Below are 18,621 nucleotides of genomic sequence, written 5' to 3'. Positions count from 1 at the left end.
GAGTATATACTTATAACATTAACCCCACCCTTTCTGGTTGCGATGGGGGAATATACTACATGATATCTGCAACAAATGACTATTGTTCCTGGTCCATGTTGTGCATGTATTTCCTTGTATGACGACTAAATGATATTATATCACTATAGTATTCATCAAAAAGCAGTTCCTAATCTACTCAAAAGCCAAGGCCCAGAATTGCTAAAAATTGTGTCGAATATTGTAGCAGGTGTAATTTTTTAATGCGTTTTTTTTATATGTGCAGAATGTGTATGACTGAATATAGAATGTGTATGTAGTTCAGGCTCTGGTAACAAAGTGTTCTGTATGGTACCAGCACAGTCACCCTGTGTCTCATCTCTCCACAGATGAGTTGGTTTTGGAGATCCCATCACCTGATGGAGTCAGTCAGGTTCGAGCAGAAAACAACATTCTCAAGGGCTTTACTTGGGGGCCGTACAGAGGAAGCTTCAGCGGTGCCACATCCTCTCCAGACCGGACAGATACGGTAGGACATGGCATGATTACACAGATATGGGTAGTGGAGACTGAAGAATAAGGCCATATTCACACATCCTTTGAACTGTCTGCAGCCATGGACCCACAGCTACAGACAGTACTACGGAAGTGCATACACAGCCATCTGCATTAGCGTTTATTTCTTGAGAAAAGGTGATCCAGAAACCATAGGCCAGTGGTTTGCATGTTTTTTTTTTCCGGCACAGATCACAGCCTGTAACACCAATGGGTGTGTCTATGGGGCAATAGAAGTGAATGGGTCTTTATTCTGCAAAAAAAATAGATGTGTGAAAGGGAAGTAAGCAGCCTGGCCCTTAACTGGTCTTGGGATTCTGTAAGATGGTGATTAATAGATATTGATGAAGCTCTTAAAGGGATAATCTGCATGTTCTCTTCTGACAGTGATCTAATATCTATGGCCAGCTGATGGTTACTTGGTGGAATTAGTTTAGGTTGTTTGGGCTACAATATTGGAGAATCATTACATTTCCTTGCAGCTACTATTTTTTTTTTCACCAAGTGATAGCAATACATCCCAGTGAGAAGCCCAGGTGCTTGTGCAGCTCTTAACATTAAAGAATTTGTGGTAGTCTACTAGACAGAGTAATGGTGCGTTTACACGAAACGATAATTGGCCCAATCGTACGATTAACGATGTCTGAGTAACGATTTTTTTTTCATAACGATCAGCGTTCAATCGTTTTGCAATCGCTTAAGCCTATCTCGCACATTGGTTAAATCGGCGAACGACTGTTCACACGGAACGATCTGCGAATTTTTTGCGAACGACTAACGACAATTTGATAACATGTTGAAGTTTGTTGACTCGCCACCCCTTCAGGAGGCCAGCACATTTCACAGGCCTTGTCCTGTAGGTTTTGTAATAATTCCTTTTAATCATAATGTAAGAATACGGTTACATTACCAGTGGTCTCCTGTGTAGCAATCTTTCTCCCTCTCCCAGCTGTGGACATATGCAACACCAGAGGGGACTCTGTGAATATTTCCATCTGGCGCCGGATCGTCCGCAGTGTCCCAATTAAGAACAAGATGTTTCTGTTGTTGTGGGGGCTGTGATATCGCCTGATATAAATTATTTGAGGGGGGGAATAAAGCAACAAGAGGTTAGAACCTGAATCTCTGTTTATGGGGTGAAATGAACTAAATATAACAATCTGAGCTTCTCTATCTTGCACAAAAAGGGGGGAAGGAGGGGAGAGGGGGCTGTTATCTCCTCCGCTTTAAGGTTAAAGCTCGAAATTTTAGACGAGAGCAAGCTGGGCTTGTGATTGCGATTGAGCCTGTTATCTGCTCGGAATGAAATCGTTCATTAACCCCTTATCTCCCCTGTTCGGGGTGTTATGATCTTGTGGCGCCACTAGTCGAGACATAAGACAGCCAAGTGATTGATTCCTCTCAGATAGCATCCTGCCTTCCCGATACTTCATTTATTGTCTAAATATTTTTACTGGTGTTTTCAGCATTCACCCCAGCCCTTATCGGGTGTCTTGATGGTTTGCAGCTCATCATCTTCCCCCAACCCTTCCTTGATATCAGAGTAGTCCTAGGAGAGGCAGGATGGAGAAGGTCCATCCTTAACACTTTAAGTATCTTTAAACTTCCTCCAATGCTTCTCTCCCTCTTGGCAGAAAACCATGTTCTCTAATTGTCGCACATCCTCTGATGAGATAGCCCTGTTCTTTAAGAAAGTCACAGGTTGCCAGGCTGTACGTTAACCCCTTAATGGCAGGCACTCAGAGGAACACCATGTCGTATCTATAATTCTATAATTTACTTTACATTTAGTGTAATCTGTTTTCTATGCACTCAGTGACTTTTGGCTGATTGCAGCTCAAAACTAAAGGCCGAATTTGCTATCTAGTGACATAGAACAGCGACCTTAGTGGTCAGTGAATGAACACATCATACATTGCAGTAGTACATGAGACAACAGATACGAAGAACATTACTATAGAATGCCCTGTGTCATTTTAATCACTTAAAAACCACTTGTAGTTGGCTCAAAAAAACAAAAGAAAAAAGAGAAAACAAGTGAAATTGCTTACCCACCGCTTGCAGTTATTGGCTGCATGGTGATCTAAAAGCAATTGGAGTAGTAGAGCCAGATATAGCGTTCCAAGAGAAGCTAAATATGTACATATATGACTGGTTCAAACATAGCGGAAGTGTGATTAGCCACACTTCATTTTGGTGTCCTAAAAAAGTCATTTGTCAGCCGTAAATCACCCTGTGTAGTAGGGCATGTGCGACCAATGACTGATTGTTTGTGCAACCCTTTGGTGCAATCTAGTGATCGTTCGTACAGCCCTCCCCAGACGGTAGTCAGGTTTGTTTACTGTGTTTCTCTGCCCTTTTAATAAGGTTCTAAGCAGGGCCGGCCTCAGCACAGGGCTTGCCCAGCAGGTGTCTGGGCCGCCATAAACTGGTACGAGCGATGCAATCCGCCGGAACTTATCCGTGTGGATTCTGTAGTGTGAACCTACCCTTTAACAGTATAAAGGATGCTTCAACAGCTTAGGGATATCTCTGTACATTATCCTCTGCTCCAGCCATTTCTCTGTAGAGATGATGATATTCTACAATATGTGTTTTGTCTGACATTAGACAGGATGCAGCCGCCATTTATGGAGCTCTATACATCACATGAGGCACTTGCTTGAAGTATGTGTAGCATGAAATTCATTTTTTGTTTGCAGGGTCATACAAAGATCATAGGGCTTAAGGAGGGCCTGGTAGTTGTTGACCTCTCCCTCTGGCCATTTTACTCTTGTCGGTTTTTGACATTGCTGCAGGTCCCCACAGCCTATTGGACAGGGTGATAGGGTCCCAAAGCACCCTCTATGGTACCTATACTTGTGATTAAGTGTAGTTTCCAAGTGAGGCCCCACTGTGGTCGCAATGGGAGATTTCAACAAACTTTCCTCATGCTGCAACCTCTATGGATACTTTGACTAAATTGAATGTACTCATCAGATGAATCGGTGCCATTGTATGGGGTGCACACTCCTGCAATGACTGCTGCACACCAGGCTTCAGAATATTATATATATATAGTTATATTAGTGTTTGTCCTCAATTCTCCAGCCCAGTAGTTGCCCTACATGTGTAAGTAAATACGCTGCCCCCTCCCCCCTCAGTTCATCCTTTGCAGCGTTCCTGGAAACTGTGCCAGGCTTTAGAAGCCCCTTCCCTGGATAAGCCTTGCAGCGGATGCAGTCTAGATAGAGTTTCTGATGGTATCAGGCAAAGTTCAGAGCAGAGACACTGACCTCTTTGTTCCAGAAGAAAACAACACATCTTGTCACAGACATTGAGGTGGGGGGGTTTAAAGATACAGCCTCCCTGTACTGTACTACTGCTTGCCCTCAAAGTGTTTTTCCATCCCTTGAAGGATCCTGTAAATGAATAATGCTGCCACTCATGTTGCTAAAAATTATTTAAAAACCGTGTTCTCAATGTCGCTAGATAGTGGCCCCATTACCATGTACTGGGCACAATGTCCCAATAGTGACCCACTGCAAATGTGCATTTAACACTATGTCCTATAAAAACAGAATATAAAACCAATCAAAAGCAGATAACTTGTCTCCTATGTAATTGTAGATTGTAGGCCCTCGCAGGCACAGTCCTCTCTCTCCCTGAGTACCAGTCATTTACTTTATTCATGTCAATTTTTCTTGAGTTTACATTACAATTTTTATGTTAACCCCTTATTGTATAGACAACGCTAGGGTGCTTTAAAACCAATAATAACTTTACCGTTACACAGTGAAATGATTGTCTGCTAGTCCTGGTTTAGGATATAGGCAGCTGCAATGGTACATGGCCATAGTGGCGCACGGCATGTAACTTATGTTTGGTACTGGGTGGATAATGTCTCTATGATGCACCACCATTATTGCAGCAGGAAAGATGAATACTATTATAATTCAGAATTGCTGTGGACCGATATGTGCCGATAAATATAACAAGTCTCTTCTCCCAGTGCAGAGAACTATTTTTCTCCTCTTCTTCCTAATTGCCAGTGACATCACAGTAGCTGTACTTTCTATAATGCATTTTGAGCAGCACCAGGGGAAGGTGAAAAAGGCAGGCAGCTCGTGTTTGACAATGAGGGCTTTTCTGCATCATCAGCAGTGCCCGGCTCTTTATCGTACCAGGAACACGCGGCCCATCGCAGTGATAAGCCAGAGCTGACTAGCGCCAGCGCTCTCTGTTCGAGGGTCTTAGAAATATTGGAAGGAATAATTAGATTTCATATCGTTACTGATGCAGCCATCTGAGGATCAGGCAGATTAATTTCTCTTTCTCTGCGCTCATTAATATTCATTAGAGACATGGAAGGACTCGGTCCTGAGCAGAGTGGATTCTACGGGAAGCTGCAGGGCTCACTGCATTGCTGTCTCCTGCATTGTTTAAATGCATAAGGTCCAAATGGTCTTATGGGGTTTAACCCTTTAGATTCCTTCTGCATAAATTGCCATTCTAACCAGTTATTAACAATAATATTGACCGGATGTGTCAATTTACTATGGTTTAACATCACATTTATCTACCCCTCTAGAAGTGATATGAAACGTAGAATCTACAGTGTGTCAGTTGCTTTGTAATTAAAGTTTTTTTTGCTCCAAATCATGCAGCACAGCATCTTAAAGGGGTTATACTAGATTAGAAAACATGACCACTTTATTTCAAAAACAGAACCACTCCTGTTCACAAGTTTCATGTTGTATTGCAGCTGAGCTGCATTGAAGTGATTGAAGTTGAGCTGCAATAACACTTACAACCAGTGGCCAGGTGTGGCACTATTTATAAAGGAAAGCAGCATGTTTTTTTCCTGGACAAACCCTTTTAAAGCATATTAAACACACCATTGTGGTTGCTCTGGGCATCTGCCGGCTGCTGACAGCATTAAGCTGTAGGCAAAGCATTTAGAAAACATTTGAGAACTGCTGAGCGTGTTAAGTCCCTCACGTCCCTCAAGTCCCTCACATGAAGTGAAGCATGGTGACATTTTTCAGAATAACACTCAAATTTTCTGATAAATCAGAGCAAAGAATAGTACTCCAAGCAGCTAGAGCTGCAACTGAAGGGAAAGATCGCCACCTGCTGGACACTGATTGTAATAGCATTTTAAATGATTTTGGATTCTGAGTGCCTCTTGACAGAATACCTTATTACACAAGTGTTTAAGAAGCAGAGGTCCTAGTAGCACAGATTAATTCAAAAGTGGATTGTACAGAACTTTAGGAAGCGGCGGCCTTTGCTCTTATGTGATCGTGCTGGAGACCTGTCAGGACAGCAGTGAAGGGCTTATTTTCCAGTAAAATAAAGAGCATTAACTCTTGATTTTTTTTCTCTGTTCATTGTTAGATTTTGTAACAGTCTCTTGCATGTTTCTTTGTCTGTCTGTAGAACACCTCCCTCTCTCTGGAAGTGGATTGTGACTGCTGGCTAAAGAACTTGACTCTCGTTCCTTGTGAGCTGGAAGCAAACTCTGTTATATACCGAAAAGGTGAGAGACTTGTGTCTCACAATATAATGAATCAACATCTCAATTTCTTGAATACTAAGGGTGCATTCACTGGGTGGGAATGGTCCAGTGCCATCCGATGTAAGAATACGTTGGCTGACGTTTTTGTCGACAGACTGGTGTGGATCCTATTTACTTCTATGGCCTGAACATAGTCTGTCAGCTACAATGTTCAGATCACTTCCTGCATATATACCAATTTTCACTCAGACTCAAATGCAGTATACCATGATTTGAGTCTGAGTGAAAACATAAGTGTAAACGTATAATTGCAGAATTTGAAAATAACCCAAACATAGTCACTAGCTGACTACATTTGGGCCATAGAAGTAGACAAGGTCCATGCCACTCTGTGCACAGATACATTTTCATGGCAGAATCTGAATGTGAACCCAACCTTACGTATTTCCCTGTAACTTCCTGGTGTTCAGGTGACCAGATCTGGTGCAAGACTTCACAAGATATACAACAAGGGGAGGTCATCCGAGCTTTTCTTATGGCTGAGCCTCAGGCCATTCCCAACTTTAAAATAAAAGAGGAGCCCTGCGAACCCTCCCTGGAGACCTCCACCCACACAGAATTTCCTCTGCTCCCCCAACAAGCTGGCATGGCGGCAATACTGGCTACAGCAGTTGTCAACAGTAAGTGATGTGTTTGACAAAGCATCATACCAATAATGCCACCAGTTTCCTGTTTAGTCATAACTGAACTAAATCCCTGTCAGCACATTTAGGACACCTAAAATGGGTATGCCTGAAGGGTCATTCACACGTCTGTAGAATTCTGTCAGTACACAGACTGTGTCCTGGAGACTGAACCTGGGAGCTCCCAGTATCATGATTAATTATGATTCGCGAGCTCCTAAACAATTATAAAGTTTGCGCTAATGTACTGACATAGCTGTGCGACTATTAGTATACTAGTGCAAACTTTTAAACTGTTTAGGAGCTCCCAACATCATAATTAATCATGAAGCTGGGAGCTCCCAGGTCCAGTCCGCAGAACACTGTCCATGTACGGATGGAATTCTACAATTGTGTAAATGACCCCTTAGAAACCATTTAGTTATAGCTACTAGATTGTGTCCGCTATTTACATCAGTCCCATAAACTCCTTCAAGCAATGGTTTTGTGTTGTCCACCAGGTGATAATTGCTCCATACTAGAATGTATTTGTAATAGTCACTAGTACCTTGCTGCAGGTAAGCCACCATATATGTTGGATTACCTTTTTGGCACTATCCCAACCTATACCAGCGACATAGACCAAAAATGACATATGAATAGGGTGTTAATTAACTACAGGATTTTTCTCTGTCGTGTCACCAATTTACTCCATTTTTCCAATTCACTTTCACTTTTTTCCAATTTATGTTCTAGCTACCCCTTTAATGCTTCTAATGTAATTTTTTTGGCCATCTTTTTCCAGAGGACGTGTTTCCTTGCAAAGATTGTGGTATCTGGTATCGCAGCGAGCGCAATCTGCAGGCACACCTAATGTATTATTGTGCCAGTCGGCAGAGCTCCACCTCTCCATCAATTGAAGAAAAGCCTAAAGACTCCTACCCGAATGAGCGGATATGTCCTTTTCCACAGTGCAAGAAAAGCTGCCCAAGTGCAAGCTCCCTGGAGATCCACATGAGGAGTCATAGCGGTAGGTAACATCAGAAAGCTGTGCAAATTGTCCGTTTTGGTTGGAGCCCTAAATGCATAACCGAAAGCTGTATTTATTGTATACTCTGAAGGGACGTGCATATTAAAGGGTGTTTCCATCTGTATCATTTATTGCACATCTGTAGGATATGCCATAGATATCTCATAGGTACGGGTCCTACCTTCCATAGAGCTCACAGATGTACACTTTCTGTTCATGTTCTTTTATTTTGGACGGACAAAAAATTTGTACATGATCAAACTTTTATGTCCAATCAAAAAATAAAACTGAACGTGAACAAATTTTATGAAAACGGATTACAACTGATAAAAACGGAGCAGGGTGAAAACCCATTGAAATTAATGGTGAGATTGAAAGATCCACTAGATTCCATTTCTTTATTATGGAAGCGGAATTGTGGTGGAGGGCAAAACACTAATGTGAACCTAGCCTTATTCTATGCTACTCCCTCACCTCCCAGTATCAACCTCTGATCTAACCTTGAACCACTCATATTTCATGCACATACGAAAAACCTGTCCTTACTATATAATCACAGCTCAGAGGTGGTTACAGTTTATCCAGTCTAGGCAATCCTTCAACAGCTTAAACAGGCACTGGACATATCAAGATTTTCTATCCGTCTAAGTGTTCAGAACGAGCCAGAAGAAGTTTGCCCTCAGTGTGTTCTTATCCGGCTCTGTGTAACATGACCTAGAGGGCCGCATAATGTAAGTCTATGAGGTCATCACAGAGCGGAGGAGCGAGGCGCAATCATTCTCCAAATCGATTGTGGTCTCCAACTCAGGCCCCAACCTATAGAATGTTAACATGTCTTTATGACGTACCAAAAGTTTTTTTTTGTTTGTTTTTGTAATGGGTACGCTTTAACAGCCTGAAGTCCAGATGGCTTCATTTTATTTGCACTAATACATTGTAATATGCTAACAGGACAGGAAAGAGATTTGTAGCTCATTGAGGATTAAGTAGACTGATACATTGTGATAAACCCTCAGATGTGAGAAGTTTTAGGTTAGTATGGGTTGTCAGCCTGGGCTTATTAACTGATTTTTTCATTAACTGATAGCTAGCTGAGAGCTTGAAAAACACTTTTAGGGTGCCTTCACATGTACAGTATTACAGTGGATTTTACGTTGCAAGTTCAGCAGCGAAATCCACTGCAATACTATGTACTGTCATTTCCTATGGCTCTGCATTCTCACAGCGGATTTTCATTCAAGTGCCATAATGTAGCCCCTGCACACTTTACCCACCGCTGCCGGGCTAATATATTACCTGTCCACGCTCCCGTTTGCTTCTCCAGCTCCATGACATCCTGCTTAGCCCATCAGTGTGCTGTCCTGCCGCAACCACTGATTGGCCCAGTGGGACATCAGGGAGCCAGAGAAGCAAATGGGAGCTTTAGCCTGGCAGCGGTGGCTAACAGTACAGCGCATTGCAGCAGATTTGGTACCTGCATCTCCTGGTCCCTGCTCACTGACAGCCCACTCAGCCAATCACTGAGCTGTTTCCTGCAGCCACCGACTGGCTGAGCGGGCCATCAGTGACGAGGGATCGCGGGAAGGTAAGAATTTGCTGTTTTTTAATATTGTTACCGCCACAGTAATTAGTTGTCTGTCGCTACATTCTCACAGCGGAATGAAACTCGCAGTGTAAAATCTGCTGCAAACTTGTTACGTCTGAAGGCACCCCTATTCCTGTTGGTGGTACAATTTCTCACAACCCCTTACCCTAGTCCAGGCTAATTTAAGGAAATCAGTAGTAAATGAAAATCCTCTATGCAGAGAAAACCTCAGAAAATAACAAAATATCCACATGCATTTCTGTTCGGAAAAGGAAAACACATAATCAGCAATAGCAGAGAATGGAAGCATTCAGGTGACTTAAGGATACTATGCTGCTGGGCCTATCTCTAGATCACATCACAGCAATAAGGCAATTCCAGCTCCTTTAAATGTGAGCAGTCTGTTTAACCCTTACTGCTCAGAAATCTAGTGACAGGTATTTGGTAACCAGGGGGTTAACCCAAAGCTTCTCACTGCAACAATCTGATCTAAGAACTATTTTGCGCTCTGGAGAGGGAGATATTTAATCTGCCGCTTCCTCTGTTTTCTAATAGGCTCCAATCCATTTGTTCAAAGTGTCCCCTTCAGATTAATAGCATCATAGGACATTATCTCGCCATCTTAATCAGAGTGCAGCGCACTCCTCTCTATTAGTACAAGTGGCTAGCGTTGCTTTGTGATAACAAGGAGCCCAAGGTGGTGCAGTGAGAGGCTAAATAACCGAGACACTTATCGTTTCACAGGCGAGAGACCATTCGTGTGCCTGATTTGTCTGTCAGCATTCACCACCAAGGCAAATTGTGAGCGTCATCTGAAGGTTCACACAGACACCCTGAACGGTAAGTAACATAGAATGGGTTTGGGACATCTTGATATTAATTTATTCTCCAATTTTTTGTTTCTCTAAGATGCAAAAGTAGCCGAACTGATTATGGCTTGTGGCTATTTCCTTTGGGCACTGGGCTAACTTTCTTCATCTAGAGATTTCCTTACAGTTTTGTGGGAACCTGACTGCTATATCTTTTTTTCTTTTTTTTAATATTAATACTGAGAACATTCATTCCTTTAAGCTGTCATTGCTTTACAAACTAATTCAGCCATCAACCTATCTTCTGACAGTTCTGTCCAATAATATCAGATGCTGGATTAAACATGTTTTACATAGGTAGATTGTACACAGTCTAATTTTTTTTCCAGGTGTGTGCCATGGATGTGGCTTCATTTCCACTACCCGTGACATTCTCTACAGCCACCTGGTGACCAATCACATGATCTGCCAACCAGGATCCAAGGTTGATGTGTTTCCCCTTGTGAAAACACTACCTACAGTCAAGTCTGCAAATTCTGGTGTGTACACAGCCTTGCCTTTTTGACAAGTGATGTTTTTATTTTTGACCAGCTCCTCTAGTTTACTTCACCATTTCTTTGTCATATACACAGGTACATATACATCCCCATACACTGGGAGAATGAGGTGCGATTAAAACATGCTGCCTTGCCCTGAATGATGCAGCAGATGCTGCAACCTCACTGATGTGCAATAGTCTGCAGTGAAATAAGATTCTCTGCAACAGCTTTTGGTGGGGAACTGGCAAGAGTGCTGTAAGAGGGGAGTAGGCAGTTTGGAAGGGCTGTGAGGAAAAGCTGAAGGAAAGCAATGCGCTCTTGAAATTGTAGTACTGAGCAACTGCTCAACCAGGAAGTACAACCACAAAATACAGAACTTAGACCCCACCCCCCTCTCCCCCATGCCTTATTGCATAAAGGAGTTCGGACACACGTCAGTTGGGCTCCAATCCCTGAAGGAGGCCATATGACATCAAGAAGATGATAAGATGATATGTATCAATCTAATAGTGATGGCCTGTCCTCTGATATTGATGGCTTGTCCAATAGCCCATTTTTTCTCCTTTTCTCATGTACTTGGGTATAATGTACTGCTCTTTGTTTTCCCACTGGGGAAGGGTGGACTGTAGTGCTCTTTTAATAAAATGAGTGATAGGAACCGGAGAAATCTCCCTACTTCCATTGTCACAATGTTGCATATCTCAGACACATTTACTCCCATTTGTAGTATCAACTGCCCCATTTATAACACTCCAGCACTGATCTAAACTGTGAACTGTGTCCCAGCAGTTTTACCAGTTACTTCCTTTATGGTAATAAAATGTTCTTTTATTTCCACAGTGGTAAATCAGAGCTCATCCTCCAGTCTTCTGAAGTGTAGTTTGTGTGGATTTTTAGCGGATGGACTAACCAGCCTCCAGCAACACGCCATCATGCACACTACGTCTCCCATTCCCATCACCACACAGTCTGCCCACTCTCCACCTGATTTAGAAAGAGGAGAGCAGCCACCAGAAATCCTGAAAAATGGTGACGCGACTTCACCAGTCTCATCTCTGTCAGGAAGTGAGGAGCCTCCTCTGAAAATTAAAGAAGAACCAGAACCACCAATGCCTATTAGTGAGTCTGTTGCTGCAAGCTCTGAAGCTACCGAGGCAGCAGCACTGGTGCCATCCCCTACTGTCAAAATAAAGACTGAAATCTCAAGCCCCACTCCGGGGTCTAGCCCTGTGCCCAATGAATCTGGGGCAGCAACAGGAGGTGGCACTGTCATTATGCCACACTATGTCTTTGGACATGAAGCAGCTCCTGCTATTGTACCACAGGCTTCTGAGATTCTGGCAAAAATGTCAGAGCTGGTCCACAGCCGGCTAAAACAAGGGCAAGCTGTCAGTGCGGTTGGCTTTTCAGGGAATGCAGTACCTAAGGGTGCTACATGTTTTGAGTGTGAAATCACCTTTAATAATATCAACAATTATTATGTGCACAAGAGACTTTACTGTTCAGGGAGACATGTGACAGATGAGAGCCCAGCTAGTGGCCGTAAAATAAAAGTGACACCTATACGGGCTACAGTAGCCCCTGGCACTTCTACTTTACCTGCTGTTGATGACCAAGGGACAATTCCACCCCAGGAGGAAGCTGTAGGGGAAAGCAGCACCCCAGTGGTATCAATTAAAGTTGAAGAAGGTGTTGGCACAGACAGTGAACCCACAGGGAGTGGGCATGTTAGTGAAGGCAGCCAGAGTCCTAGCTCCTTAGATGACACAGATGAAGATCCAACACGAACTGTTTGTGAGGCATGTAACATCCGATTTAGCAGACATGATACATATGTGGTGCACAAACGTTACTACTGTGCCTCACGCCATGATCCTCCCCTTCGCCGCCCTGGCATGAACAAGCCTGGGCCTCCATATCCACCTCAGCCTACTCCACGAACACGCAAACGACGAAAGCTTTATGAAATCCATGGGATTGCCCCAGTAGAGGTGACTCCTTCAGCAGTGCTACCACTAAATAGAATAGAAGCACTTCCCATCATACAAGGCCTTATTCCAACTCCTGCCGTACCTTCCCCTAGTTCCAGCCCTGATGCTGCTGATGGGCCAATAGACTTGAGCAAGAAACCCCGTCTTCTGGTTGAAACTCCAGCACCATCTCCAGCTGCAGCAGTGGTCCCGTTGACAGACTACCATGAATGCACCGCCTGCCGCATCAGCTTCAATAGTCTTGAAAGCTACCTGGCACACAAAAAGTTTTCTTGTCCTGCAGCTTCTTTACAACAGAAGGCTCTGCAGCAGCTTCAGAAAATTAAAAGTCCTGTCAACACAGCTGCAAAGATCGGGGAAGATGTAGTGAAGGTAAAAGTAGAGAGACGAAGTCCAGGATCTGTGAATGAGTCCACCCAGCCTATAGCAATGCCCTTTACCTCAATTCCAGACACTAAACCTATTCTGCAGTACTCTCCTGCTGCAGAAGCATCTCCATCTTCTACAGCCTCCTGTCCCTACTGCCCTCCAAATGTAGTCATACGAGGAGATTTACTTGAACATTTCAGAAGTGTCCATGGTCTGCTCTTGGCAAAAGCCACTCCAGGTCATCGATTACAAGGCACATTTATGGAAGTGGTCCTACCTGCCCGAGCGCAACCAAGTACAGCATCAGAGGGCAACTTGCCCAGTCCGCCTGTGTCATCTGCTTCTCCATTACAAATACCAAGGGACAATGCAAACAGCAAAGAAGCCACCTCTTCATCATCTTCTGCCAATGGTAGTCCAGTTTCAAATTCCACTTCACGGCCAGTGTTAACCAGCACCCCCCGGCCTCTGTTGCCAAACTCTCCAGCCCTCCCTTTAAATCCATTGGTAGAAACTCGAAGAGAAGATGGACTCAGGGCAACCACCCTCGCTCTCCTGCCTGGGGATAAAGCAATGCAACCTCCGAAGCCTGGTCAGGCTACTCCATTGCCAAATGGCAACCACAGGTACTGTCGCCTTTGCAACATCAAGTTCAGCAGCCTGTCTACGTTTATTGCCCATAAAAAATACTACTGTTCATCCCATGCGGCAGAACACGTCAAATAACCTGAAATGAAGACTTTGCTTGAATTTGTTGTAGAGCACTAAAGCGACTAAGTGATTTGTGGACATTGAGAGTCACTGTGACTCCAGGAGGCATCTGTACTATTTCAAGTGCGGCCACAGAAGTAGAAAATTAAAGGTTGGCCACCGTTTTATTTAATAAGACTCTCTAGCGAGCATATCTCCAAAGGGCATCAAGGTGTGCTGACTCCTGTGCCCATGGAGAGGATAAATAGGTTTACTCTTCTTATCCATTCAGTGACAACAGTACGTTATGATCCAGCCCCCACCACACATTTCAGACCCTTTAAGAACTGCATGGTCTGTCACTACGACACAAGTCCAATTTATGTAATGAATGCCTCCTGATTTTGAAGCACAAAAACTGTTACAAGAATGAAAACCATGAAGACAAGTGTGTGTGTCTTTGTTACAGGGCGGGGAAAGGGAATCCTTTTTTTTAGTAAGTTATTTTTGAGATGTATTTAAAGCAAAGTTAAAAAAAAAATCTTTCTTTTTATAGTGAAAAGTTCATAAATTTGGAAAAAAAATATTTGAATGTTTCCACCAAAAAATAAAAAAAAGAAGATTTTATTGGGGATGGGGATGGAGGTATTTCCTATAAGACCTGTTTTTTAAAGTTTTGAACAGAGAAAGATACCGCTTAGGACACTAGGAGATGATTGGCATAAAGACTGCCCTATATTAAGAAAACTTTTTCCAGGGGGGCATCAAGACAAACCAAGATTGGGGGGAGAGGGGAAGCGGGGCATTGTGTTGGCATCCACTTTTTTTCTATCTGGGAAGCAAAGCTGCTCCGTTCTGTACTGTTTCCTTAACATTTCATGGATTACACAAGGTCAGTGTTTTATTTTGTATCCCGATACTGTATGTATTATCTTTGTTTGCAACAGCGTTTGTCAGGTACTGGCAGTGTGGCAGGTGATCTATTTACATCAAGAAAACTTTCATTTGAAGCCCCCCGTATATGGAAGGTAAATAGTTTATCCCTATGGAGATGACAGGGAAGGGGCCAGAGGCAACGGGAGTGCCACATTTGGAATGTTCCATATTTGTCTGAAAGAATTAGGGCACTTAAAAGTTTACCAAGTGTGTTGCATTCTACAATTTTGTCATCAAACCATTCTGAAGATGCCAGAGTAATACAGAGGAGGGCAGGTAATAACAAGCACTGTCTACAGGTAAAAGAACAGGCTGGTTTTGTGCCCCTGCCTTCTGATCCCTGCTTTCCTTTTTTGTATTTTTTACATGGCATTATATACATGACAAAAACTGGAAAACAAAATTGTGTTTAAAATAGTCCTTAAATATATTTATATATTAATATAGATACTGAGAGCACTGATTTACAAATAAACACACATTTCTGGTGACTAATAAGTGTGTATAATTGTGTACAGAAATAAAGCCTGTGTATATTATGTCTTCATGTCGCATTGTCCTTGTGTTCATCCCCTTACATGCCAATGCTGCTGACACTTGACCACACAACTGCAACATCATGTCAGTGCTCCCTATAAACACACAAACATGCACTGGTTGGCCAGGCACGCACAGTTTCTCAGTCAAGAAATTGAAATAATTTGGCAAAAACCTTGCAAGTTGACTGGTCCAGTCAGAATCCATGGTCACATTTGCTCCTATAAGCATGGGTGCATTTTTATTTAAATAGCTGAAAACATTGAATAATAGATGTCAGTCATTTGCACAGCAATTTAATAGATAAGCGCACAAGTGTGTGCACTGTACTTATAAAGCATATACTGTAGCTGCATATTCCTGTTATATTCTTCTCATGGCAATTACATGACATGATGTAAATTTGGGTCTGTGGTCTTTCTTGTGCAACAAACTTACAAAGCAACAATGTGCAAGGCAACAAAAAACCGCCAGTCTACAGGTAAGATTTATTAAAGAGCCACTTCAAAATACCGCCTCTGTGCTGAAATTCCTCTCTATTCACCTTTGCTATCCTGCCTCTGTCTAGGAATCTCGGGCAAGCGGTGGAGGCCGGTTAGCACAGCAGCCTGATATGTCAATCATGTAGGGGCGTTTACAAAGCAGCACAGAAGTGGTGGCTTGAACTGGATAGGCCATACTAAGCTGGGCTCTTGCAACCAGAGGATAGCTCATTAGTCTAATGTGCCCAGAAAACCCTTAAAGGGAACCAATCACCTCCAAAATGCATATATAGCTTTTTAAATGTGCTGTTAGAGCCCACAGCACACTTTCCATACATGTTTCTATATACTCCCTGCCTCTCCCGTGTAATCCATAAAGTAACTTTATAAAACTGGCGCCCGGTATGCAAATTACATCAGGTAGTCACCTGGGCGGTGTTCAGCTAGATGGTAGTCACAGTCAGTCCGGGTCCCCTGGGCGTTCTTCGGTGGAAATCACGCCCCTCTGGGCGTGATTCAAATCACCCAGTAGCTCTGACATCACTCGGGAGCGCGCCGTGCACGACGCCGGGGGCGCCTACGTTCTTACGCCGCTCCCATTCTGGCTGTACTGCGCCTGTGCAGAATAGCCTTGAACTCCGGCTCACACTGAGTTTGAGGCTATTCTGCACAGGCGCAGTACAGCCTGAATGGAAGCGGCTGTACTGCGCATGTGCGGCAGCGTAAGAACGTAGTCGCGCCTGGCGCGCTCCCGAGTGACGTCGGAGCTACTGGGTGATTTGAATCACGCCCAGAGGGGCGTGATTACCGCCGGAAAACGCCCAGGGGACCCGGACTGACTGTGACTACCATCTAGCCGAACACCGCCCAGGTGACTACCTGATGTAATTTGCATACCGGGGCGCCAGTTTTATAAAGTTACTTTATGGATTACATGGGGGAGGCAGGGAGTATATAGAAACATGTATGGAAAGTGTGCTGTGGGCTCTAACAGCACATTTAAAAAGCTATATATGCATTTTGGAGGTGATTGGTTCCCTTTAAGGGTTTAGTGTCTATACTATTAACAGTAAATGTCAGTCTATGGGACTACCATCTTACACATTTATGACATATACACATGATATGTGTAGGTTCCACCAGGGGCGTAGCTAAAGGCTGATGGGCCCTGGTGCAAAATGTTAGCTTGGGGCCACCATGTTCTAATGCACTGTCACTGCCTCCACCTCATGTACTGCACTACTGCCCCCTATAATTAATGTACTGTACTGTGTCATTGTCTAATCATTGTATTCCAATCTTTGACTCTCCAGCTGAAAAACTACAACTCTCATCATAACTGCCAGTTGGAAACGATGGGGGTTGTAGTGCTGCAACCTAAAGAGCCACATGCTGCAAAACTACAACTCCCATAATAAACTGTCAGCAGGGCACGATGAAGTTTGAACTTCTGCAACCTGGAGAAGTCACCTGATATCGCCTGCAGTCTTATGTAAAACCACAGATAACAATGATATCCCTCTGAGTACAGATAATGTAGTAGTCACCTGCAGTCCTATGTAACACCACATAACACAGTGGTATCTCTGAGTACAGATAATGTAGTAGATTTCACCTGCAGTCCTATGTAACAGCACAGATAACACAGTGATATCTCTGAGTACAGATCATGTAGTAAATGTCACCTGCAGTCCTATGTAACAGCACAGATAACACAGTGATATCTCTGAGTACAGATAATGTAGTAGCTGTCACCTCGGGGCACCCCTACTAAATAATGTTCTACAAAATAAGAGAAGTGTCATACAGGGACTCACAGGTGACGTCTTCTTTGATCTGAGGCGTCACTTTCCCTTTTCCTCTCCATCCAGTCCACCATGATGATTCCTTCCAGATATGTTTCATCTTTTCAGAACCTGCGAGACAAACAATTTAGGCTCCGCACATTTCTAGCAACTTCCTTTCCTTTCTCCCTCCTGTAGGCTCCCATAGTAACTGCGCTATGTGGGATGCCCCCGGTATGTAGGATCCCCTGCTGTGCCCCCTGTATGTAGGATTCCCTGCTGTGCCCCCATGAGCTAACTAATGCCCCCAGAGATGCCCCCATGAGCTAATAATGCCCCCAGAGGTGCCCCATATACTAATAATGCCCCCAGAGGTGCCCCCATGAGCTAATAATGCCCCCAGAGGTGCCCCAATATACTAATAATGCCCCCAGAGGTGCCCCCATGAACTAATAATGCCCCCAGAGGTGCCCCCGTATACTAATAATGCCCCCAGAGGTGCCCTCATATACTAATGCCCCCAGAGGTGCTGCCCATGAACTAATAATGCCCCCAGAGGTGCCCCCATATACTAATAATGCCCCAAGAGGTGCCCCCATATACTAATAATGCCCCCAGAGGTGCCCCCCATGAACTAATTCCCCCAGAGGTGCCCCCGTATACTAATAATGCCCCCAGAGGTGCCCCCATATACTAATAATGCCCCCAGAGGTGCCCCCCATGAACTAATAATGCCCCCAAAGGTGCCCCCATATACTAATAATGCCCCCAGAGGTGCCCCCATATACTAATAATGCCCCCAGAGGTGCCCATAAAAAAACAAACATCCTACTCACCTAATCCGCGCTGTGGCTGCAGGCAGCAGCTCTCTTCCTCCTCTTCGGGCTCCATCTTGCGAGCCGCAGGGACGGGACTTCCGGCAGGCGTGATGACGTCACATCATCACGCCTGCCGGAGAGGTTACGTCCCGGCCTCCCATAGGCTGCTGGTATGAAGTGCCGGCGGCCTATGGGAGGGAATGCAGGAGGAGGACGCTGACAGGTCCTGCTACTGCACTCTGATCGCTTTAATGTTCCGCCCACTCACTGTGCGGGCGGAACATCAAAGCGATCAGTGCATCCCGAGAAGCTGCTAGCGTAGGGGCCCGGTCGCCATGGCGACCGCTGCGACCCC

The 18,621-nt window shown here is 44.1% G+C and overlaps 1 protein-coding gene across 4 annotated transcripts in view; it reads left to right on the top strand.

Moving 5' to 3' along the window:
• ZFPM1 (zinc finger protein, FOG family member 1) overlaps positions 1-15,184 on the top strand; it is an 89,391-nt gene extending 74,207 nt beyond the window's left edge. For all 4 annotated transcript variants that reach the window (XM_069966288.1, XM_069966286.1, XM_069966289.1 and 1 more), the window contains 7 exons: positions 369-508; positions 5,956-6,055; positions 6,505-6,714; positions 7,502-7,726; positions 10,056-10,151; positions 10,510-10,659; positions 11,500-15,184. In XM_069966288.1, the coding sequence (XP_069822389.1) occupies positions 369-508; positions 5,956-6,055; positions 6,505-6,714; positions 7,502-7,726; positions 10,056-10,151; positions 10,510-10,659; positions 11,500-13,745 (3,167 nt within the window). In that variant the 3' untranslated portion in view covers positions 13,746-15,184. The remainder of the gene's footprint in view (positions 1-368; positions 509-5,955; positions 6,056-6,504; positions 6,715-7,501; positions 7,727-10,055; positions 10,152-10,509; positions 10,660-11,499) is intronic.
• Positions 15,185-18,621: the final 3,437 nt, after the last annotated feature.

This window comes from Dendropsophus ebraccatus, chromosome 4 (assembly GCF_027789765.1).
Source record: "Dendropsophus ebraccatus isolate aDenEbr1 chromosome 4, aDenEbr1.pat, whole genome shotgun sequence".
In the NCBI taxonomy this organism is placed as follows: Eukaryota; Metazoa; Chordata; class Amphibia; order Anura; family Hylidae; genus Dendropsophus; species Dendropsophus ebraccatus.
This window is presented reverse-complemented; position numbering and strand designations above follow the sequence as displayed.